General features: G+C 42.9%; 1 protein-coding gene across 4 annotated transcripts in view; it reads right to left on the reverse strand.

The window, feature by feature from the left end:
- Positions 1 to 2,521: 2,521 nt before the first annotated feature.
- The window catches only part of DOCK11 (dedicator of cytokinesis 11), a 75,728-nt gene continuing 52,722 nt past the window's right edge, over positions 2,522 to 25,527 (reverse strand). For 2 of the 4 annotated variants that reach the window (XM_064712543.1, XM_064712542.1), the window contains exons 38-54: positions 25,361 to 25,426; positions 24,980 to 25,113; positions 24,222 to 24,337; positions 22,316 to 22,453; positions 18,994 to 19,176; positions 18,241 to 18,354; positions 15,992 to 16,207; positions 15,852 to 15,909; positions 14,066 to 14,172; positions 12,968 to 13,090; positions 11,978 to 12,091; positions 10,032 to 10,178; positions 9,000 to 9,210; positions 8,479 to 8,672; positions 7,921 to 8,021; positions 6,612 to 6,750; positions 2,522 to 4,132 (exon numbers count right to left, since the gene is read on the reverse strand). In XM_064712543.1, the coding sequence (XP_064568613.1) occupies positions 4,010 to 4,132; positions 6,612 to 6,750; positions 7,921 to 8,021; positions 8,479 to 8,672; positions 9,000 to 9,210; positions 10,032 to 10,178; positions 11,978 to 12,091; positions 12,968 to 13,090; positions 14,066 to 14,172; positions 15,852 to 15,909; positions 15,992 to 16,207; positions 18,241 to 18,354; positions 18,994 to 19,176; positions 22,316 to 22,453; positions 24,222 to 24,337; positions 24,980 to 25,113; positions 25,361 to 25,426 (2,284 nt within the window). In that variant the 3' untranslated portion in view covers positions 2,522 to 4,009. Of the gene's footprint in view, positions 4,133 to 4,226; positions 4,240 to 6,611; positions 6,751 to 7,920; positions 8,022 to 8,478; positions 8,673 to 8,999; positions 9,211 to 10,031; positions 10,179 to 11,977; positions 12,092 to 12,967; positions 13,091 to 14,065; positions 14,173 to 15,851; positions 15,910 to 15,991; positions 16,208 to 18,240; positions 18,355 to 18,993; positions 19,177 to 22,315; positions 22,454 to 24,221; positions 24,338 to 24,979; positions 25,114 to 25,360; positions 25,427 to 25,527 lie in introns of all 4 variants that reach the window. The other 2 variants (XM_064712545.1, XM_064712544.1) reach the window with 2 other exon arrangements.

Here is a 25,527-nt window from a genome sequence, read left to right on the forward strand (position 1 = left end):
TGACTTTTTTTCCCTGGGTTCTTGTCAAAATTACTCATTATTCAAGAAAAAGGAAGTAAAAAGAACAGCATAGGATGGCAGGTCTCAGGAAGCTCTGGAGCAGCTCTGTTCACCCTCTGTGTCCAGTACAGCATTTAAGAACCAAGGCAAACGGGAGGTGTTGTTCTTTCATGCACAGAAGTTTAAACAGGGCTGGTACAACACTCAAAGGTAAACATGCAGGATAAAAGCACTCCTGTTATGATTATGGAGCACAGGTGTTAGATTTACATGAGAAGAGAGTAAATTACATCCAGCTGAAATATTATCTCTGTATCACAATTGGTTTGCCACTGCTTGGCATAAGCCTATTATTTGAAGTACTACAGTCTAGATGCATAAGAATTAGCTGTACACAGTGCTCCTGAACAGAGTAAGAACCCCCTTTTCAGTTAGAGAACTCATTTCTGTGAACATCAGATCAACATGTGCTACTCTCCTCAAGTGGGTAAATTGGGTAAGATGTAATTTCATTTCTATAAAGTTTTTGAGCCCATAATTTTCACTTATATTCTTCTCCAGTTCTTTTGAGCCAAGTTACTCAAATCATAATGGGGAATCCCTGGAATTTGGTATCTTTAGAAAGGGAAAACAAACATATTTTATGTACTCTAAGACACAGGTATTATGTTTATGTAAAGTCTTATGTGATATCAAAATACCATGTTGTGAGTGTTCAAAGGTCTTCTGGAACAAAACCAAACATTACACGCTACAGGTATTTTCTCATCCATGATTTTTCATTTGCTGGCCGATCTCATGAAAAGTCCTGATATCAGAAGAAGATTAGAACATCAAATAATATGTAAAAATACATAATTTTCTGCAGTAAGCTCTTCATTCCAGATTTTTTGTGAGAGAGGAAATGGAGTTCTGAGGTTATTTTTCTTAAACTGATACTTTCTAAACCCTCTGCAGAGAGAAAAAAAGCAGTAGGTCCAAGAGAGAAAATGTTTATACTTTGCTTACTTGGTAAATCTCTAAAAACAAATTATTGTACATAAAATTCTGGCAGACCCTTTGTTGCTTTGTATGTCCTATTTGTAAACCATCTGGCTCTGACACATCCCATTATCCAAACAAATCCTGATACTTTGAATAGCCAACTCCTCTTAATCCTCACAGATACTGCATCCCATTTCTTTTCCTTTTATGCAAAATTACCAAGGCATCCATTCTGAAGACACGATGTATTACACAGCAGTTTTACAGCAAAAATAATTAGAGGCACACAAATAAAATATGTAATGTAGCCAAACTGAGGTACAGAAAGAGTGCGTGCCAGGATGTCATTTGAAATATGTTCCACTGATTTTTCAAGACTAAAAAATCCAGCCATTCCTTAGACAAGATAAGAAAATAAAAAATGTTAATGATAATAGACATTTCTATTCTTCTCAAACAGGTAGCAAATATGATGTACCCAGTGTGGGTATCAGCTACTTAAAACAGGCACATATACAGTACAATCTCCAGATATATCTGTGAGTTAAGCTCTTTCAGCCATAAATAAGAAAAGATCTGGAGAATTTCCCAAAACTGGGATAATTAAGTAAGAAAACGATAGATAGAGAAAATGTGATCATCTTCTTGGCATCATCATCCAAAAACAGCTGTAAAATAATGGCCACTCCTCATCCTTTCTAGATGGGTTGAATACACAAAGGAAAAACAAGCTGGTTTGTTATCAGTCTTTTTATAACCAATCTAAAAAGGAGAATTTACTGTAGAAAACCCAGAAAAATTATTTAGCAGGACAGAAGGCTAATTCTTAGGGCATATCATTTATGTAATTCATTAAAACCACAAATAAATATATCTTCTGAAATGCAGTGACTGTATATATCCTAACTGGACTGATATTAAGCACTTCTTTTTTGGCCCCAGTTACTGTGACAGCTTCCCAGTATATGACAGTGAAATGGCAGAACAACTCCAATATCAACAGCTTCAGAAGTTCAGACAAAAACTCATCTTGGACCATTAAAAGATATCTGAAGATACAAGTAAGAATTCCACTGGAATTCCAGTAAAGATAAGGAATAAAAATTGAAAATTCAGCCAACAATATATTATCTCAGAACATTAAAAACGTCCAAAAACATGCATAAGGATCTCCCTGCAAATCCAGGAAAAGGAGGTTTTCTGTAGTATCTGACAGAGCTACAGTGCAAGCAAGAGCTTTTGGATGTCTGCATCTCATACATCTGCTAACTCTAGTCAAGATATTCTTTTACTACTGATATTTAGAGGTCAATTAGCTCCAAAGGTATCTTGTATTGGATTGACTAATAATGAACTTCACACCTCTTAGTAAAGTAATTTGGAAAACTCTCACTACATGCTTTTAAATGTTATTTGTTGAAAGATAACAATGAGGAAGGTGCTAACCATATTTACACACACTAATCTCTCTTCCTCTTACTTAAAGTTTGTGCTAAATTTAGAGCCTGTCTGGCACAAAAGCACATAGAGGCAGAAATGTGGCTGGTTTGTTATAGGCACATCTGTATTTTGCTTGAAACAGCTAATGGGTGAATTCATGGATCACAACATTATTTTCTCAGAATACAAATAATTGTAGGTATTTAGAATCATGCATAATAAACATTTTGAAATGTGGTCCAGTTACTATTTGAAGATAATTTTTGTCACAAAAACGTAGAAGCTTAACATTTTATAGACACTACAGCCAAGCTAAATACCCAGCTGAAGTCCTTTTATTATGACATTTTTTTTACATATCCTTAAAACTCCCACCCTTCCCATATGAACTGCTGGAACCATATTTACAATTGTTGAAAAACACGGATGTTAAAAATGTCGCTGGATAAAAGAATTACTGAACTGTGTTCTTCTTTCTGAATCTAAAGCGTGATATTAAAAAAGAGGCAGAGAATGTATGAAAGCTTTGGGAAGGGGAAGAAGGAATAAAAGAATTCTGGAAAATACATTTTCTCCAACCACCTATCAGACAAAAACAATGAGCTTACAGAGAACAAATCTGCTTAACAGGAGGGAACATGCATGACTTGTGGTGCTAACAATCCCTCAATTTTGTATAAGTTATTTTGATGAGCTGCAAGTTTTTAAACCACATCTCTCTGATTATTATAATTTTTCCGAAATTTATTAAAGCACCTTATAATTTCCAATTCAATTTAAGCTGTTCTCAGAGTTCCTATCTGTGTGAGACGATGAGTGGCAAGCAGGAGAAAACTCATATCAAATGACACATCTCTCAGGTTTGCTCTCAGTGAGTACAATCCATCCTCTCCTGCAGCTGTGAAAATTTATCCAAAATTGGAATCAGCTACAGTAAGCTCAACTTTCATGGAGATTACTTTAGAAATATCTGCTCTGAGGATGTATGAAAATTATAATTTCTGACTTAGGTTTTATTATTCCAGACTAGGGCAAGTTTACTGTTATTGAGTGCAATAGGGCTATGTGGACCCCAAGTCACTTTTTAAAAGAGAAAGGTCTCTTACCAGTAAATAGAATTTCTCCTTCACATCCCCTGTCCAACAAAGCTTTTAGCAGCAAATATGATAAAATGCTAATTTCTATATACTCTACAGTCCCTCTATTTACAAAGTAGTTTTACATTTTATTATATTCCATTGTACAACTTTACACAGTACGTCATTATTTTGATTCATAGTTCAGCAATTCAACATGTGTTTAGATAATTGCCTTTCCACATCCTGCTGTTCATTTAGCTTAAAAAAAATAGTAGAAAACAAGCACAGTGGTGCAATGTCCAGGCACTTTCAATGTTGCTCAGCAAAATAAGCAAGCACCCTGTTTGAAAGCATGGCAACTTTTGTTGTGGGGAAAAAAAAAACCCTAAGCAAAACAAATCAAACCACCCTGCAATTCAATCTTTGCTCATCGTGGATGGTTTTGAACATCCTTTGTACAGTTCCAAGAATTCCTGAGGAGGCTCTGTAAGACATGACTGATATGTTTATATGTCAGCAGTGGGTCGGAGTGAGCAGTAACTTCCATCGCCAGAGGTTCCACTGATGGCACAGAAGACGTGAAGGGAGTCCTGCATCCACGGTGAATGCATTGTGTCTTCATGATAGATCTAAACAAAGCAAGACAATCACAAATTCAGTACAGGTTTCGCTTCATTATGATAATCAAGCTGTTTAAAAAGGTATGCAAAAGAGATATCCAACCTTGTCTTCAAAGCTGTTTCACAAAGGCAGCGTAACAAAGAAATGAGAAAGAAGAATAGTTTAGTGATTTCTATTAGCATTAATTCAAACACCATTCTGTGTATTGCTGGATCACTTTTAGTTACAACTATGCACTGTGGAAAAGAAAGAGTTCTCTGTATAACAATTTTTATTATGTCTCAGCAGTAACAGAATTCTAATAGGTTTTTTGTGAGCATGGGGAGTACATGCAGCTAAATCTCAAAGACACTCACTCCCTCTGTGTCCACATTTTGTACTCTGCAGCCTGAAGGACACCCTGACAGCACAGGATCCAGCTGGAATGGCAGAGCTGACTGTGCATTTATTTTCACCATGTGGTTCACCAGTCAAGTTAGTTTACTTTGAAATTGCAGTAGTGAAACTGAGATCACTGGCCATCATAAACAGTCTCTGGAAATCCAGCTTTCTGCCAGTCTCTGGAATTTCCTGGACCTGTTCAGCTGCAGTTTATAAATTTTCTGTGTTTACATTGTAGCTTAATCTGTAAATAGGTCACAGGCTGCTCTTTTTCAATTACCATCTGCTCTTGCTTCTCAAACAAAGGGCAATGCCTGTGCCGCTTTAGGACACTGACAATACTTACAAAAGCATATGCTATTTGCAGTGAGAGCCCTAAGTTAATGCACTATACTTGTTACATTTAACTGAGTAATGTTGCAAAATAAGAAAAAAAAACTTATTCCATTAGGATGAATTTGTTAGATATTAGGTCATTTGATGGCAATGAAAAGTTCCAGTCAGCTGCTGTACATCATGTTGTGCAACTATAAAGAACAGTGTTCATAAACATGGTATTTTAAGGTGCCTTTTGAGCTATTACAAGAAGAAAGTGAAAAGTATATCCTTCCAAGGGAGCCCTTCACTTGGACACTTCAGTCATACTTTGCCCGTTAAGCAAAGACAACACAGCAGTGGATAAATCTATTGAGGTAGCAGGGGGTGTGTTTTAACAATGCTTCTTTGTGCTAAAATAATCTTAGCTATTGTACTTTGACAGTGCAGGACTGAGTGATTTGATTTTGATTTGAATATTGCAAAATTCAAAAGCCACAAAAGTTTCAGCAGCTGCATGCAAATTAGAAGTCTTGGCACTGGCAAACAGCTTAGAGTAAGCAGGTGGCAGCTCTTGTGAACAAGCTTCTCTGCAGGTAGTGGCAATGAAAAAACCAGTGTGGCAAATGTGCAAAATCAATAGTTTGCATACTAAAACAATGGTGGCCACGAGCAGAATAGAAGGGGAATCTTACAAAAGCAACAGAAATGCAGCAGTCACTCTGAATGGATCCACCCTTACACTCCTACAACAAAATTCATCCCCATCATGAGACTGCTGCCCTCCCTGAAATGATATTGTACTATTCCATAACCAGACTCTGATTCCCATAAGCATTATTTCATTGTAAATCAACCTCATTTAGAAACAGCAGGCTGGTGCACTTGTATTATTTTGCCATTTGTAGATTTTTCACTTAGTGTGAACAACTACTCAACTAACTACGCAACTCATTTTTATTGAGTTAACATGTTGCATCCTTAATTCATAGTCACACATAGACTGTATATTGACTAACTGGGAGATCCTGAAAGCATTCTTTTAAATTTCAAGTTGTATGAACCACAATGCAGTCTGTATTGTTGATTTTATATCCTTGATGCTATAACTCTACAAGCTTTCTTTCATCATAATGAAGGCAACATTAAAGAGCAGAGGCATGGAAATTACTTCAGAAATATAATTCTCATCTAATTTCACAGCATAACTCTAGATAGAAGTACAACTGGTCTTTGAATCTCTCACCTCTCTGATGCTACTATTAAAAAGTATTTTCCTAGAAAGACCCAAGAAAACATAAAATCATAGATCAGATAAACTAGCATGAATTCTAACAGTGCATAGAAATGGCATGTTGGCATTAGGCCAAAATTGTAAGAAAACATATATAAGGAAATACAACATTAAAAAAAACCCATGAGCTGGCTATAACCGAGGAAATGGAAATTCTGCCAGAGAACTTTGACCTATGACCTCCTTATAATTTTCAAATACGATGCAGAACATGGCACAGGATTTCTGATGGCCATGGCAGGCAGTGGTGTGTCCTGAAGACTCCACCCTGCAGCACTCTGAATACCAACATCAGGCTGAGATCTCCAGTCAACAGCAAGCAGTTTTAGGAACCCACCAACTCTACAGCCTAATTTCACATTTGCTTACTCGCCCGTTCATATTTAGCTACAGAACACGAGGAGTGATCGCATTTTCAGTTCCCAGCCAGCTCTCAGCTTAGTCAGCTTTCCAGCACAGAGAGCCACCTCTGTGGGCTCCCCATGTGCAGTACGTGCCTGTTCATGGATGATGTCAGAAAGCTCTTTCACCATATCCTGGAAGTTTGACTTTAACCCCTCGTGGTACTCCACTTGATCCTCCTTAATGAGACGCTCGTTGAGCTCCAGAGCAATTCCACAGGCTTGGATGAACTTCCTGGGGAGTAAAGGAATGAACTTGGGGCATTACAACAGCCCAGTCTTCTATCAAAGCAAGCAACTGAACAGACAGGCGGATCTCAGTATTTCCCACCCCCTGTTCTGCTGTGTCTGGGACAAGACAAATTCCAGGGGTATCCCTGGCCCAGGGAATCAGGGAATGAAGAGGGACAGCAACACAGGCATTGGGCTTTCTGCTGGAGCTCCTGTAGCCTGGATCCTCAGGAGGTGGCACAGCCAGTCCTGCAGGGCTGGCCAGAGCTGAGTGTGTGTGACACAGCAGGGCTGTCAGAGGTCAGGCACCCTCCAGAAGGAAATTCACCCCATGGGGACCTGTAATGCTCTTTCTGAGGTCTGTTATTGTTCCTTTGCTTCATTTAACACACATATTTTCCTTTTTTATAAAGCTCAATAAAAATACATTCACAATAGAAATGGAGACAGTGTTTGCACTGCAAGGCTGGAGAGTACAACCATGCATGGCATGTTCTCAGGGATTGCTCCCTGACTGCCAGGTCGCTTGGTACACGGAAGGAGAAGGGGATTGGCCCAAATGCTGCTTTCTTCATACAATGAGAATGAAGAAATGGGTGAAATGGGAGCCACCAGCACAGAAGGGGCTGGTGGGCAGCTGGTTGCACCTGAGAGGTCCAGAAATTGGAAAAACACCTGCGCAAGTCACACAGTTTCAAAAATTAGCAACAGAAACAAGATCAGCGCTCTTCCATAAACTGAGAAAGGATTTTCTTTAAAGTATTTTAAGTTCATCATCAGCTAGCAAAAAATCCCCTTGGAAAAACTGGCAAACAATGCACAATATCAGACTCTTGAGCCCCTGGACTGTCAGATCTTTGGTTTTCAAACATACTTTATGTGATAATCTCAAAAACCCACAGAAACTGTTGAAGCAAGTGTTCAGGCAAATCTCCTCATGGAGAGCCCAGCCCTGGACTTGGGAACATATATCTTGATATATATAATCCTGATATATATCATTTCATTGGCTTTTTTCAAATGTGTGAGCACCCACAACCCCATAAGACTTGGATCTTTATAAGACATATTTAAGTATCCAGCATCTGCTGAGTTTGGAGACAGACAAAAACATAATCAGAGCAGGTACCATCTTCCAGCCAGCTGCTAGTTTTTATTACATTAGAAATCCTACCTGAACATTTCTTTTAACTCATTCACCTTCTTAGCAGGATATTTGCTGGACTGGCTGTCACTTAGGAAAGCTCTGGCATAGGCCAAAGGACCAGCATTAACCTGGAATGAAAGAAGAAATCATTAATGCTAGAACTCCTGCTGAGATAAAAAGAGATATTAAGATTGTTTCCTCATATTTTCCTCTTATTTCTGTGTGGAAAAGCAGCATGGTCTGAGTCCTAAGGTCACTCATCCAGCTTGAGAAGGCAGACTCACAAAAAGCTCTTTGTGCCTGATCCTTACAGTACAACCTTAAGCATGTTTCAGCAGTTACTTATGGCTAATTAATGTGCAATTACACTTGGATTTGACACTGTAAACAGCACTGGAGGAAATGTTTATTCCCCTGAGCCAGCTGTGTGTGTAGCACTGAAGGTGACAGAGAGGCTGAGCTGGAGCAGGGCAGCCCTGAAGCCTGGGTAGTTAATGATTTCTGGAAAGTAAATGTGCTGTGACCATGCCTCACCCCGAGCTGTGCATGCAAATGCAATTGTGAGCAGACATCAAACAGACTGACCTGCACAGAGACACAGCCCTGCAGTTTGAGCTGCAGCTGGATCATGTCAACGTCACCAGCAGAGCTGCACAGTTGCTGCAGCTCTGCTGTCTTGTCCTTTATTTCATCAGTAGCGACATCAATTGGCTTCAAATTAACTTGATGTTCATAATTGACTGGAATTCTCTTCTTAACATATGGAAAGGAGTTCAAAGCTAGCAGAAACAAGAAAAGAAATGTATAGATTGAGAAGTCATGTGAGCAGCACATAGGAATACTCTTCATAGAACATATACAAGCAGATTCTTGCCCCTGGGGATGTGAAATCCCAAACAAGGCTATAATTTACCAGGAAGATTTTTTAATCTGTAAAAATGTGCACATAAAAAACACAAGGTAAATTCCCCCTCCCAACCAGAATATTGTCTTATAATTCTGATTGAGCTGAGAGAATTTGTCACACTTCTTGAATATTTTCATGAGCTAGAAAAGGTCTCCTAATAGCTACTGATACTGTTTCATGTTCAGGTATTTGTACTTACTAGTTAGAATGGTCCTTTTTTTGCACTGCTCTTCCACACTGCCATGCTTTTTTCCAGATAAAGTGTAAGGAGTTTCAAACACAAATCTATTGATATTATGATTTCTTTCAAATTCAGTTTTTCTTTCAGACATTTCTTTGTCTTCAAAGTAGGGCTTCACATAAGTCACTTGAATATGGGCATACTTGGGATCAAGGTCTTTAATGTTGACCTATGAAATAAGAGGGTTACTCACAGGGGGAGCAAAGGTTAAGAAGTTATAATTGGCTAATCTATTCACTGGGATCTGATTTAAAACAAATGCCTGCTGATCTGCCCTCACAGCAGGAAGGCCAATGACATGCCAAATGCTCCTTTTGCCTTCAGCTGGTATGTCTAGACCATGCACCAGGAGATAAAACAAAGAGGTGTGGCACAAGAAATACATGGCATGGTGCCAAACAAGCTGTTCCTGCAGCAGGCAGCCACATCCCCTGATCCATCAAGGCAGCACAGTTCTGAGCCAATCCTTTTAATGTGACCACAAAGTGTCCAGACCATGACCAAGTGCTCATGCAGCACTGGGCCAGCCAAACCTGCAGACCTGCACTAAACCAGCTTTGGGATCACCAGCACTGCCCAGATAAATCCCACTGCAGCCTAAGGGTGTGCACAGCTCTTGCAGGGAGCATAAATAAGTATTCCATCTAAGGCTGCAAGGCCCCAAGAGGTTTTCTTTTAGACTTGCAGCATCAAAGCAACAAGAAGTAACTCTGCTTCCAGAGACCTGATGCTCAGTGCTGGCTTCTAATGCCTTCAGCAAGGCTCAGTGCAGTGGGGATTGCAATTTCCAGTCAGAATTCACAGCTGGGAGCCACAGCAGCACCAGCACTGGTCAAGCTGTGCAACATTTCCACACACAGGAGCAGGAGGATGCCAGGGGCAAGTGGAAGCCAGGTGTTTGTAAGAGGATGGAGGAGAGGGCTCATTCTCCCACTGGCAGAAGGAAGGGATGCTCTGCCATCCTCCTGCAGCTCCACAGTTTAACTCTACCTTATTAGAATCCTGGATAATCTTTACAGTCTCTGAACCAAATTTTTCTCCATAAAGTTTAAGAAGTCTGAAGGAGATCTCTGAGAGGCCTGTCAGTTTGGGCTCCTTATAGACGTATTCCTTCCCATCTTCTTCCTCAAAGAATGTCTGGCATTAACCAAAACAAAACAAAACAAAAAAAAAAAAACAGTGAGGAATAGCTGTGTTTCTTCATTTAGAAAACCTTTATGTTAGATTTGATGTTTGTAAAGCAAGCTTCTACTAACATTTCAGAAAGCCAAAAAGTTTTGGAAGACTATGGCTCATAAAATCTCACTGAACTTTGCCTGTTTAATAGCTTCCTTCAAAAATGGTCTAAAAAAAAAAATTCTTCAACCAACACAAACACAATGCATCACTACTTGAGTACAACCAGTGAGGAGAAATCTAAACTATGTGGAAGATGGTGTGGCCTGCATTTGACCTTTTGGAAGGTTAGAAAGAGATAGGCAGGAGAAAAAACCACAAAAACAAGGTACAGAGAAGGAGCAGAAAGATACGTGAGTTGAGGAAGCCCTGACAGCAGAGCCACAGGAACAGTCTGAAATTCAAGAATTTGTGTAAGCTGCAAGAGACTTTAAGCAATAAAAAAAAAAAAAAAATTGGTTTCCTGTGCTTTAATTCCTCTTGTATGCAGGGAAGTGGGATTTGGTGTGTTTACTGTAAATGGAGACCAAAACACATCAAAGGCTGTGTTTGCATCACCAGTCTCACCATAATGGAAACAGCATGGGAACTTCATGCTTTGGTGAATTGTTCCAGCTAGAACTCATGACACAGCGTTAAGCTATCTGTGTGTAGCTGGAATATAAAGCCAGAAAAGCTTCAAAGTGCAAAACTGGATCAAGTACTGGTTGTTGGGACGCTCCACAGCTCAATTTTAAGGGCTGATCCAGTTATTTCCAACTTCCAGAAAAATAAGCCAGCAGTTGTTTCCTTTTATCTGTTGCTAGCCTTATTTACTCTTTACATATCCAAAGTTACATGGAAGATGAGGGTAAATATAAAATGCATTTCTGCTGCAGCAAAAGTCACTGCTGTGATATGTTGTGACAGTGACATTCAAAGGTACAAACCCATGAGGGTTTCAGGGGTATTTATCATCTCCTCAAAAAGAAAGAATAAAGAAAGGCAAGGCCAGTAAAATGTACATGGTGTTTTCTAAAGAGGGTTCCTGCAGCTCCTCTTGGCTGAGTCCTCTAGCAGAAGCAGGTTGTTCAGAGACACAAAGGACGAGGGTATCACACTTTATTAACTGCTATAGGTGGAGAAAAAAAATAAAACCACAACTGCTTCTAAGCTCAGAAGACTTCAATGAGCTGCGATAAGATCATGCCACTTCCTGGGACTCTGAGCCCCAGATCTTACTCAGTTTTTCAGCTACCTCAGCTAACACCAGTACTACCTATCTCTACATGTGTGCAATCAACACTGACAGATATTTTGCCTCCAGCTTCTCTCATAACCTTTTACTCTGCTAATACCCAGAAGGGAGCAGCATTTTTTTGTAGGAAAAAAAAAAAGTCTGTTACTACTACAGTTTATATACTATGGTTATAGTTATATACTGTTACTAGTTATATACTATGCACACTAAATTGTGTCTATGCAACTACAATAACTATAATTACAAAAAATCCTCAGCATTTTCTGAGCCCACTAAGGCATTTCCTAACTGCTGAGTTGTTTTAAGAAAACGCTATAAGCAGAATCATAAATTTTATAATAAATCAAGTGCTCCTGGAAACAGATACAAAGCCTCATCCCCAGTGTGCAATACCAAAACACTCATGTAGACACTGGTGGCTGCACCAGAGGAGCTTTTCAACTCCAGGTCTGACAGAGCAGCAGCTTTTGGGCCAGGATGCCTGGTGAGGGGCAGCTGGCAAGCTAGCGTGTATACTCACTTGTCCATAAAAGGCCACTCTGAAAAAGGTTCCAAGGAGCCTCTTCCTTGAGTGCATTACTTCCAATATCTTAGCATAGGCTCCGTGGAGTGTTCTGTACAGCTGGGTGAGTTTCTGGAAATCAGATTTTAACATTATGAGGAAAGCAGGATTTTCCAAGCAGCACATTCTAGCTAACACCAGAAGCTTCAGAGACACCTGAACACAATCCTCTGAAGGACTGAAACCTTAATTTCTAAAGAGGTTGAACTCATGCAATCTTGTTTGAATAACCTGGTTTTAAGTAGGTGCTTGGTGTCAGGTCTGCAGGGTACCACAGACTGCAGGAACAGCACTGCCCCTGGAGAGAAGGCTAAGTCTCAGGGTGTTTCCTGACTGAGCCTTCACACACAGAGCAGCTGGCAATATTTTACCCAGGAAGTCTTTTTTTGATTAAAAATAGCTTTAACAATGAACAAATTGGTCGAGGTAAGGCTTTCCCCCCTCCTCCCAGGTTCAGTTTTATGGCTGGATCGGAGGGGAAGAGGTCATGCAGAGGGAGGGAAAGAGGACCAGGACTAAGCTGAAGCACAGGTCATAGCACATGGGGAAAGGAGCAAGGCTGGGAACAACCTCCTTCCTTCCTCTCCACTTGCCACTGAAGTTCACAAGATCTTGTCCCTTCATTCTGGTTTTAACCCTTAAAAACCTCAGGTCTCAAAAAGAATACAGCTTCAATGAGCATATGGAATGACAAAAGGGTTTTTTTCACAGGAAGGAAGGTGGCAATTATTCACTAAATAGTCATGAGTCACCCACTAGCTTTGATAAATACCTTTCAGATCATTGCTTTCAGTAATTTCTTTAATAACCAGCAATGAGGTACAGTGTGTGCTTTACTGACACTAATTCAGTAACTCATAACTTCAAAAATAAAAAAGTCCCCTGTTTTTTATTTCTCAGCAGTCTAGAAAATTACCTGCTCTATGCAAATAAGTTGAAAATACCCACCTCGAATTCACGCCGCTTTTCGTAAATGGGAATGATCAGTTTGGAAACCTCAGAAATTGTTTCATAACGCTCTGCCTTCCACAGGCCATCTATGCACTGCTCCAGCAGCTCCACCAGGACCTCCTGTGACAGCAGCCAAAAGGGTGGGGTTACTAACACTCCAGATTAGAAAATAAAACCATTTTAACTTCAGACACTTCTATCAGATCCCAGAACAAGTAATTGCAGTTACATAAGTTTAAACACTGTGTATTCCTGGTCTTTCTAAAGGCATTCTATATTTTGGGGAGGGCAAAGGGGAAGAAGAAGAAAAAGGACAAGTTATTTTTTAAAAGTTCATTAATTCTTCATAAGCCATTAGCATAATAGCCAGCAAGTATGTTTAGTTACTCCCCCAGGAACATGCAAAAACTCTTGGAGAGTTTTTGGACAGCACTGGAGATCAGAGGTGTGTGACTAAGAAACACACCCAAAGAACAAGTATTGGCTGTGATGCCAAGGATCCTCAAGCCCTGATGAAAGGGCAGCTGGGCTGCAGGGCCACCTTGCTCAGCCACACGGCCAAAGCAAGGCAGCTGCACAGGGATGGTGCAGAAGTTCTTGTGAGGCTTCATGACTCATGGGAGGAGCTACCCACTTCCCCAAGGCCTTGCCAGGGTTTCTGGATTGTTCTGCTATCATGGTGTCCTGCAGAACAGCCCTAACTCCAGGGGCACCCTAAGATGACCTCTCCCTTGCAGAGCTTGACTTGTATTGCCCCTTCTTGGAAACACCACACCCAGCTGTGCTGCCCTGTGCTGGCAACATCAGTGTTTGCATAACACAGCAGGCAGAGGTTGGGGTGCTGCTTTTTCAGCCTTTGTGCTAGAAAAACTCTTCATAGAACCAAGAACTTACATCAGTTTTACCTGTCTGAATCAAACACAGAAAATTCTCCAGAACAGATTTCTCTTGGAAAATTGGAGTGGAACAGTCTTGTTTACAGATACCAGTACACAACAGCAATTTGTTAGAGCTTATATGAATAAATTCTAAAACTAAATCCTAGCCAGATATCAAATATCCTCCCATCCTCCTATCTACAGCACAGGACCTCACCTCACTGTAATGTACATCCATCATGCCACCATCTTCTTTCATTGCACCTTCTTCATCAATGTTGGGAGTGATCTTCCTGAAGGCAGCACATCCACTGGGAAACAGTTCTGCAGCAGACAAAAGCAAATGGATTAGTGGAATTATCTCAAATGTGTCATGCTGCTGTACTTTGACCTGAGCTGGCAAATCAATACCACTCAACAACACTCACTGCCCCACTCAGCCCTGGTGGGATGAGGAGGAAAATCAGGGAAAAGAAGTAAAACCCATGGGTTGAGATAAGAACAGTTTAATAATTGAAACACAGTAAACTGAGGAAATAATAATAATAGAGAGAGATATATAAACCTCAAGAAAATCAAGTGATTCACAACACACTTGCTCATCACCTACTGATCAATGCCAAAACCAGTCCCAGACTGGCCTCCTTTCCAGGTAACTCCCCCTGCAAATGCATTGGGCACGACACTCTGAGATGTGAAATATCCCTTTGGCCAGTTCAGGTCAGCTGCCCCAGCTATTCTCCTTCTCAGGTTTTTGTGCAGCTCCTCACTGGCACAGCACGAGACACTGAAGAAGTCCTTGGCTTGGAGTAAGTGCTACTGAGAAACAACCAAAGCAGCCATGTGCTGCCAACATTACTCTCATACTGAACCCAAAACAGAGCTCCAGCTACCAAGGAAGAAAAGTAACTCCATCCCTACCCAGCTGTTGCTGGAGAGCTGGGTAGTAAGCACACAGAGCTGTACACTCCTAGCAAGGAAGCACAGGTAGGTACCCCAAAGCTTTGGGTAGTTCAGCATTTACTGAATCATTCCAGCCTCTGTATATGCAAAGAGTGCCAGTAACAGAAATAACTCAATGTTCAGACTTAATTTAATATTCTTTTGGACTTGTTCCTCTTCCCTTTTAGGAGTTCTCCTTTACCACTACTTGTGGTAAGCAGCCTTTGTGTACAAATAAAACATTGCAAACTTTCAGTACCCCCCTCTCTGCAGCCATGTGAAACGTGCATATATATCACAAGAATAAGTCCTGATTTTTCCCACTCTGCCAAGACAAAGTACAGAATCTGGAGGGACTCCAATCCCCTGAGCAGGGCACTGAAGGACTTTCCAGCCAAGGCAATCAGTGTTCATGCAGCCTTAGCTTTCTGAAATGTTAAGGGTCCACTTCAACCATTACTCCCTTAAATGGAAATGAGAAATGGGGTCAATATATCAACTGCAGAACAGGTATTTAAAAGAAAACCTGCAATGTGGTGTAACTTGAGAACGCACAGCTCTGTCCTTCCTTCCTGTTTTGCACTAAGCCACAAAACTCTCCTTTTTTTTTTGATTGTTCTTTACATATGTGTATGGTTAGGCTACAGTCTCATTTCTTGACTGAATTTTGACTGTTTTATTCTACAGTTTTCTGTACTGCCTATAGTAATAATTCTGATGATCATATTGAGTCAGTTTTTAACATGGCCTTCCCCAGTGAGCACATTTCCTAATGCAAAATACAAGTGAACATTTAAACCAAGATATGATGTGTCAGCTCTTATTTCACTTAGCACCATGCTAGTGTGGCTGTCTAAGTGAACAGGTGTGAACAACTGTCATTTCTTAGAAACTACTCATCATCTTCTAGCTTTATACACTGCAATCATTTCTCTTTCCTTTTCAGCTTGTTTATAAAATAACAATTTACCAAATTGAGAGAGCCTTTTCTTTAAAAAGGCTCTGACACCCCCAAACCCCACCATCATCCTCCTCATGTCTCCAAAGCAGCAGACACTTACTCTTCCTGTGCAGGAACTCTGCAACGAGGGCTGCTACGTGAACATAGCACATGGCTGCCTGCAAAGCACAAAGGGACATTATCAAAATGCCATCTGCACGTCTGTCCTGCTGTGCATCAGTTTTGAATTGCACAAATTACCTCTGAGAAGTCCCCGTTCTTCACGTGTATCTTGGCCATGCTGTCCAGCCATGTCTTCCGGAGCTCGGGGGTGCTTGCGTAAGACTTGGCCAAGCTGTACTGGAGATCCACCAACATTTCTGGGTCCTTCTCGTGTTCCTTCATCTGAGCAGTGGCCATGAGCACTGTGCGGATTCTCTTCGTCAAATCTTTGACTTCGGAAGGAAAAGCTGTTGCCTGACACAAAACAAATGAATTAAAAGCTAATACAGAAAATACAGGTGTTGGGAATTTAGCTGCTAGAGAATAGAAAAGTACAAAACCGTGGCTAATTCCAAGTCCGGCACCTGCAAGATAGCGGTGTCCTTGGGCCTAGCTGTGGTAAGATAACAAACAGTGAAAGAGACATGAGAAAAGAGAGATGTAACCCCTAAGGAATGAGGAAGAGTTGATGGTATAGTTTAACCAATAGATTGCTTAGCTTACAGAATTTTCATAAGCTTATTACTCGCTGTATAAGTGTCTGATGCTCTCTTCAATAAACTGGAATTTGCTTATCACTCATATTGAGTGTCTGAGTCTCCCCTCACCGACAAATGGCTCGTCCCCGACAAAGGCCTTCATTCTTTGCGACATACAGGTTTTGCCAAGGAATGACCCTTTCAGCCAACTTCACTTACCTGAGAACACAGCAGATAAGGCTAATTAACTCTTCTTACTGAACTCACACTGCACACAGAGTACAGTGTTCCAGCTGCATCCAGAGGCACTTCAGCCATGCCATGCACAGGGCCAATCTCTCCAGGCTGTGCCCAGGGTGCCAGGCTGGCTGTTCCTGTGCTGCAGTGAGGCTGCCACTCTGGCATCCTGAGGAGCTGCTCTGAGAGCAACACACAAGTGCTCCATGCATGCAAATATCTCTGGATGAGACCACGAACCACAGCTGCAGTATTTTTTCATGTCATTCAACATCTGGCTTGTTAGGCTCTGATGTGGTCTGTCTTCAATTCCTAAAGCACTGAAGGCATTTGTAGAGCTTCCCACCACAAGAATGTAGTAGAGAAGCATGTGCTCTGATCTGATCCCCTGCTCAGAACTAGGCCAACATTGAGTTAGACCAAGGCTTGTCCAGCCAAGTTTTGTAATCTCCAAAAACAGAAAATCCACCTCCTTTCTAGGCCCTGCCCCGGGGCTGCACAGTGCTCTTGGGAAATAACTTTTTCTTAAGCAAAACTGGAATTGCCCTTGCTGCAACTTGCATACACTGCCTCTTGTCCTTCACTCCACACCTCTGAAAAGAGTCTAAATATGCCTCTATAAACTGTCTGCTGTGGAAAGGAGCAGGTAGGCTCCCCCTCAGCTCTCTCCCCTCCATGATGAGCCTGGTTTATGCTCCCTCTCCTCAGATTCCTGCAGCCCAGCTGCTGCTGTGGCTGTGCATGGCAGTCTCTCCAGTGTGTTGAAACCTCTCCTGTACTCTTGCACTTACACAAACACAAAAACTTGATATCATGATCATCTCATGATGTAAATTACAAGTAAAGTATGGCTCAGTAAAACCCTTACCAACATCTGTGTGCAGAAAAGAACTGAGGTTTTCGCCAGGCATATCCTATCTATAAATTTGTTAGATCACAATTAAACACCTAATGGAAGCTCCCATTAAGCCTTTCTTTAGGTCACAGGATAACCGTGGAATTGTAAAAACACTTTCAATTTCCCCTATCCTGCCTTGGCAGCTGCTCTGTGTGAAATGGAGCACGTTGCAATTGCTCAATGGATGGGGTACAAGCCACTAATTCTAGCACAAAGACAGGCAATTATTTTCCAAAGAAATACAATCATTAATCTCCACATAAGAGCTCTTTCTTAACATTACTGACACTTAGTTGAATAAAACAAAATCCTGCTAGTTATTACCTTCAGGCAACAGAAATACCAGCCCCTCCCTTGTCATTTCCCTCAAAGCTGGGAGCTCCTGGAAAGCTCTTTGGACAATCTGGCAAGCAGAACATGGCAAAGCACAATCTGAGCCGCTGAGCTCCCTTCCCTTGGTGTGAGGCCTCAAGTTTGGAGCACGACCTGCCTGAGCAGCTGGTCCTATTGCTGCTGGCACAACACTTGTTTACTGAGCAAATGCAGCCTACTACAAGCCTATAAATCACAGTTCCAGTCATTAGCCCAACCCTTAAACAGAGTTTCCTGGAGTCTGTCCCCAGGCTTGCATCAATGGCTGATAGCACACGTGGGATGTGACATCTCCAACTCACCTTCATGGGCCTGTCGCTGTTTGCAAAGTTGTTAATGATGAGCAAGGAGTCCTGAAATCTGGTCCCACCACTGAGGGCCACATCTGCAATTAACTGGCTCACTGCAATTATTATCTGTGGGACAAGGTAGAGGCTTTATTTAAACAAGCCCTAATAAAAGGGTTTTATTAAGGTCACAGTTAACAAAATGCTGACAGGAAAGCATCACATCTTTTCCACCACGTAAGCAGTGGTTGGTGCTGTGGCTCAGCTCTCACATCCCCCAAGGACAGGCACTCCCCAGAGGACCAAACTGCTTTGCAGAACCAACAATCCAACTATTCTAATATGAATCCCTGTTTGGACATTAGCTACCTCCTTCTGTGATTCTTTACAACCAGAGGGTATTCATCTGTCCCCCATGGTATCTACAACTACTTCAAAAACTACCAATGCCAAAAAAGCAGCAGCTCCTAGGAAATCCCTTCTCCTGCCTTAAGGGCAGCTGTCCCTTCCACCCTATCCCAGCCAGTCTCTGGCACAGAGATGTGTCTGATACACTAAAACTCAACAGCTTGGAGTACTTGATGGCAATTATTTTACCTAAAGGTGCTTGGACCAGTCACTGAATTAGGCAAAGCCTGGAAAGAGGAGGATTTTGGTCCATATGGCAATGGCAGGATCCTCTGCAGGTATGAGGTCACAGAGCTCTGTTGCTGTGACTGTTCATTCAATCTGAGGTGTCCTGTCTCTAGCTTTTCTCTGGCCACTGACCTGAAGATGTGTTCTCAGAAACGTTCTCCTTTTGGTGAACTCAAAATTATTTCTCATCAGGAGGTACAGAAGAGCAGAGGCTTCGTTCCTCGTGGAGGACACCTTGGAAGTGCAACACTTCAGGATCTCATAGCAGAGGGCAGCACACATGTTCACCCTTCCTTTGAAAAATGCTGAGGGAAACTTCACAAGAGACAAACAAATATTAGAAAATACACCACTAAATGGCATAGGGATCAGATGGGCAAGGCAAAAAACTAAGCTCCAGCCTGGACAGCCTCAGCAGAACTTCTGCCAGAATTCTGAGCCTGAGAGTATTTGTGGGAATGAATTTGGGGTCTATTTTTAACCTCATTTCCTAGACCGATGGGAACTTTGCTGTCACGCTTCTTGGGGATGTGACTGCTTGTGTCCATCTAACCCCTCCCCTGACAACATCTGGGATTTTTGGCAAATTCTCACCAAACTGGACTGATAGAATTACATTCTTCCAAAAGCCATAATCCCAAGCAGTGGGGCAGAGAGGAGAGGTCCCACAGACATTCCCACCACAAGGTGCTATCTGGAAGATCAGAAAATCCATCAGAGCCCAACCAGGAATCCAACCTCACTGGAAAATGTGACCTGCAATGCTCACACATCTACTTCTACATGATCCCCCAAAAACAGCTAAAATCATGCCTGGATGCCCTCAGGAATGCAAACATGCTTGTCACTTAGAGCATAAAATTCAGTGACCTGCCCTGCCTCCCCAGCCAGGGCCACCCAGGGAGCAGCAGGACCAAGCCAAGCCACAGTGCAAGCTCCCTCAGTCACAGCAGGGCTCAGGGACCTGCAGCAGGGACAAGGGGAACACCCTGGTGGCCTGGCTGTCCCCTCAGCAAACCCCTGAGCACAGCTGTCAGGGCAAGCTCAGCCCTGCCTGGGAAGGGACACCTGCAGCAGACAGGTGGGACACCTGTCCCAGTGGGCAGCAGCCTCCTGGGGATGCCAGGGTGTGTCTGTCCCTCTGGCTGCGGTCACAGGAGGCGACACCACCCTTGGCTTCCCTCCACCTGGGCACAGAGGCTGAGCAGGGAAGCAGAACAAGGAAGGGCTTTGTGCTGGCACGCAGGGACCTGCTGGGGAGGGGAGATAACAGCACCTCCCGAGGGGTGGAGGCTGCTGGGGATGGCCCAGCAGCACTCTGCTCCTGCTGCTGCAGCTGGCACCCAGGCCCAGAGAATCTCCTGCCAAAAACAGGCAACCATGATTTTACCTATTCAGATTGTTCAGTCTGTTTGAGACCCCGTGCTCCTCATGGGGCATGGTCCATTAGCCAAATTCCCAGAACACACACGTGCAACCAAAACCAAAGATGCAAATAATTACAGAAGATTTTTGTTATTTGCCCTCTTGCAACATTTTTTTAAAGTCTTTTGCCTATCAAATAACTGGGTTTAATGTAGAAGACAAATTATGAGCAGCAGAATACATCTCAGGAGTTTTTTCCCTCCAGCAACCATTTGCTGTGAGCACAAATAAGAGGGGGATTCTTTTCATTGTAATTTTAGCTACAGGAGGTCCTAAAAATGAAAAGTTTTCCATTCTAACTGTGACAAAGGTATAACTCCCTTTGGCTTTTCTGGAAGTTACAAAGTAGAGCAGAGCTAGTATTTGAAAACAAACTTGCAGGAAAACATTTCATCCTTGACTTGTCATACAATGCAGTGGCCACCTGCCTTGGCCACCATAGCCACTTCAGGCCTCAGAAGAACACTTGAAAGGACTTAAAAGGAAGTTTGGGACTCATGTGGTTATGGAGTTGGCAAAGAAAACACTTCCTCCTTCTAGATACCATCTGCTGGGCTCATATCTTGCTTTTACAGAAGATATGTCCTGCCATAGGGGAAATGCAAGAAAGCTGAAATCAATAATTTGTGTCTTTAAAGACCCATGATGTGAAATTCAGCATGAATTTAGACTAAATCCAAGGAAACAATCCCACTGCCCCATCCTTGCAGCAGCCAAGCCTGCAGCCTCCTTGCTGCCACTGATGTTTTGGAAAGCAAGTGTGGAAGCCCTGAAGGGCTCCAGGCTTTGAAGGCTGACAGTGAGATCAAATTGAGCAGGTGTGCAGGTCTGGCTTCACACTCAAAAAAAAACCCCACAGAAAATATGTCAGGAAGGCAAGGAATGCCTATTATTTGCTATAGGCACAAAACAAATATTTCTGGCTAAACAAACTTTTGGCTAGCAAGTGGGAGAGCAGGGTGTGTGCAGATCTGCAGCAGCATGGATCTCGAGGCTAAGCAGATCACAGGCAAGCAGAAAAGTGAAAAGAAAGGCAGAGCAATAAACAGGCACTGAACCCTGCAGAAAAACCGAGTGATTCCTGCCCCTGCCAGGTGCCAATCTAGCAGGCTCTAAGAAGCCCCATGGAAAAACAGCTTGTAGGAGACCACGCTGCCTGGAGCAGACAGGGAGCCAGCAAGAACTCTGCATTTCTGCTTCTCATGTGTTTGCTTAGCACCAAAATCCAGCCCTAGACTTACACTAACTCTCAGCTTCGCTGTGCGCTTACAGCGAAATGTAAAAAGCACAGACTTTTTCCACCATTGAAAAGCAGTTTAGCAGTCTCATTTTAATCAGATTTTGCTCAGGAGCTAGTGCACAAGCTCCTTTGAAAGTTACTCTTTGCTGCTTACCACTCAGACACCATCCCTGCCTGGCTGCAATCTGCCACATGGATTTTCCTCATTAATGAAGTGTTGTGCTCAAGGGCTTTGAGGTGTTTTAATTAATTTTGTATTTATGATAACTGCACAGCTTGGGAGGAATGGTGTTATAATGTACAGCAGATCTGGAAAAATGTCCTTTTGAGCATTGGCAGGTTTTGGCAAGAGCAGAGGGCAATGTCAGCATCAATCACTGCTCCTTTGTGGTCAGCTGTGGCTTTGTCTCTGCTTGAGCTCGGGACATTAAACAGCCTCACTACCTGTCAGGGCTCAGAGAGCACAGAACAAGGTTCAGCAGAGCTATCATCTCTGCCAGCAGTGGCTGAGGAGCTGCCTGTCAGTGCATGCATTATTCAAGCAACAGCACTGGCACTTTGGGGCAAAGATTTAAGCACCAGCTCTTGGTCAAACAGACAATTCCTCATGACATCTCCTTTGCTTCCTGATACCCAACAAATAATAAATAACTAGAGAATGTAACCTGGGCTGTTCTTTAAATCAGTGTAGCTAAAACACATCTCCAAAATATCAGGTTAACAGGAGTTCAATCATACTGGCCTCTGCCATACTTACAAGTTCTCCCACACCCTTGTCATTGTACCTACCTTGCTAATGAAAGCTCTCAGAGAGGCAAACACGTGCTTAAGGGCTGCTTCTGACTGCCCATTTTTGAGAAAAGCCAGATGAATATCAAAAACCTTCTTCATAAGTGGATTGTGGCCATCGTTGCTTAAAAGCTGGGTCTGAAAAGCAACAGGAGAATTTGCTTAGCAGAAGTGTTGTGCCTGAAGCTGGAAATGACAGAGATAATTTTGCACAATTAATCATATTAATTCTTGAGCCAGATAAGCAACAGGGCCTTCAGTAAAAATATAACCAATAAAATGTGACAATCAATAAAAACTTACAGTAGTTAGCAGAGGCTATCTTTGCAGCAGAGAAAAAAACCGAAAATATTTTATCACTTCTGAATCACTAATCCCAAAGCCTAAGTCTATATTCTGTGCAACTGTGACTGGTTGCCTAGTTATTTTAAACAAAACACGCTGTTACCAATGTAACTATCACCCTGGTTTTTTTTTTTTTTTTCATTTCTTTTTATTTTTCTTGAAAACTGTTTTGTTTGCAGCCCAAAAGAGAGAGAGGGAAGAAAAAAAATAAGACCCATTTTCTCACTGGATAGATCAGTAGCTGTAGTTAGTAATTTTACTTCCCTTGTTTCCTGCAGAGTTTTGCCAGTTTGCATCTTGTAGATATAGCAAAATGGAATTACTTGGGGGTTTTGATACAGTTTGGTGTCAGACCAGGTGGGCTTTGCCCACTGCCATCCCCACGGGGCTGTGCAGGAGATTTGGGCATGACACAAGGATGTGGATTTCCTGTATTGACAGGAAATCAACAGCCCCCATCCCACTGCCAGTCCTCACAGTCCTTGGGCTGGCTCAGATTTTGCCAGCTTGCACAGACCTTGTGGTAAGTTCAGGATCCAGAGTTTTGCATTGAGCTCATTTCCTGTGGCAGTGGAACAGCACCAGCCCAGCTGCTGCAGCACAGGACCCACTCGTGTCTGGTGTGGCCATAAAAGTGAAGCCAAAGCCCACTAAAGGGGAAGGGAATCCAGTCTGTCCTGTGGTTTGAAAATTACATTGTTTTTTGGTTCAGCAATGTTCCAAAAGAGGCAGCTGAGAAAGTCAAGCAAGTTTTAAATGTTGCATCTAAATCCTTTCGCTGTTACCAAACTTCCAAGGAGTAATTTAACATCTGCACCAGGATGGCTTTTTGGCTCTGCAGTGGAAGAAGAGGCTTTGAATAGCTTTCTCTTCATCTCCATGTAAAAAGGAAAAGCTCATTGTGCTTGCTTTGAAATCCAGAGCTGTTCTTGTGACACCACACGTTGCTACATGCAGGATTCCTCTGACTACACTTCAGGAAGGGAATTTCTGGGACAGTATTTTGCTGTCATCCTGGGGATCTCTTCACCACAGAGGCCTTGGCTTGTGTAGATGGCAATGGCTGCCAAAAGTAGGAATCCCAACATGGAGGAGAAAACTTCTACCCATGGTGCTGGTCCTGTCTGCACTGGTAACCACAGCTGGAGAGCCTCAGCCCCAGAGATATTATTGTACAGCGATTCAAAGAAAAATGGGCCTTGCTTCTAGGTAATTTAGGGTACAAAAGAGCAACTTCTAAAACTTTTGGACATTCATTTCCCTTTTCTCTAGCCCCTCCTTTCTACATTATATACATTTCCTCTTATTCTATTTTTGTAAAAACTACAATCTTGGTATAACATACTTGGGATTTTCTCTGGCCTTGCAGTTTTGAAGAAATGGAAAGATTGTGTATGGGTACAATTACTCGGTGAAACACTGTTTTGGAAAATAACCAAACTGCAAATGATTTGCTTTTGTAAAGTCTTCCATATTCTTCCACTCTAGCAGAACAGATCACCAAAATCCACACACATATAAAAACACACTTTTCAACAACATTTTTGATTTCAGTGCTGACCTTGAAACTCTGAGTGAAAAAAGAGATGGTGTCCAGGACTGTCAGGCACACTTCGGTGGCAATATTGCCCTCCAGTAATGCCTGGTGCACAATATCTGCTTCTGAGGTGCCTGCATCTGTGGACAGAGAGAAAATTAGGAAGAAACAGTGTTCAACACTCCAGCTCCCAAAAAATCTAAGTCCTGATATAGATAAGGTTCTCCCCTTGCACGTTCAGTGTGTTTGGAAGATGATGCAAGAATAGCAAGATGCTGAATTTGCCAACTCCACTCAGAGAAGCCGCCTCAGCCTGATGCCACACTAGAAAAACAGTACCTGCATTGTCCCTTCATATCACTGTCTTTAAAGCCAGACAGAGCATGAGGTGTCCCAGCTGTCTCCAGAGGGGAGATGGCAAAGTGCTTCAATGGGACAAAATGCACCCACATGAAGAGGCTTAGAGCAGATCCCAGCACAGGTCTCTGGGCAGTGCAGTTCTCCTGCTTGTCCTGTTCCCTACCCAAACAAAGGCATCACCTGCCCACATTCAGCCAAGGAGCTGAGCCAAGACAGGCAAGAACAGAAAGCCCACAAGTCCTAAATCCCAGGGGTGATTTTTAAGGGGCTTGAATGCCACCCTCGCCCATCCAGGGATGCTGCAGGGAGGCCTGGTGACCAGGGCAATTCTGCAGAATCTGGGTAATCTGTGGAAAGCAAGTGTAAAAGGGCCCCATGCAGTTCTCCCCAGGCTGCAGTGCCTGCTCTGCTGGCACACGTACTGTGGTTGAGGGTGAAGGAGCTCTCCAGGCTGCCCAGGTGCTGCAGGCGCACCCCGGCCCGGCTGCGCAGCGCCGGCATCGTCTGCGACTTCCTCTCGGCCGCCGTGTGCTTGGCCAGCCAGGCATCCTGCACCCTGCAAGGGGAGCACAGACAGCCCTGGGGCACCAGCAGCAAACACACCACTGCACATCACACAAGGCACCAGGATGGAGACCTGTTCCTCCAACACACCAGTCTGGGGCAGTCCCAGTGGGCCTGCCCGCGCTGTGCCAGCCTTGCTGCTGCAGGAGGCCCTAGGGCTAACAGGAAAGCAGGGAGGCTGCTCAGGAAGCAGGGATGCTGCTCAGGAAGCAGGGATGCAGCTGGGGCTCTTGTCTCACCTGCAGCTGGCTGGGGGGGACACTGCCAACCTGCGCTCGCCTGAGCCTGGGGATCTCATGCAGGAGCTGGAGGGGAGGGAAGGGGCAGGGAGCTGAGATGAAGGGCCCCTGCTCAGGGCATGGCACTGAGCAGAGCCCCAGACCCACTGGGGTTTGCCCAGAGTGGG

The sequence above is a fragment of the Zonotrichia leucophrys genome, chromosome 4A (assembly GCF_028769735.1).
Source record: "Zonotrichia leucophrys gambelii isolate GWCS_2022_RI chromosome 4A, RI_Zleu_2.0, whole genome shotgun sequence".
Lineage (NCBI taxonomy): Eukaryota > Metazoa > Chordata > Aves > Passeriformes > Passerellidae > Zonotrichia > Zonotrichia leucophrys.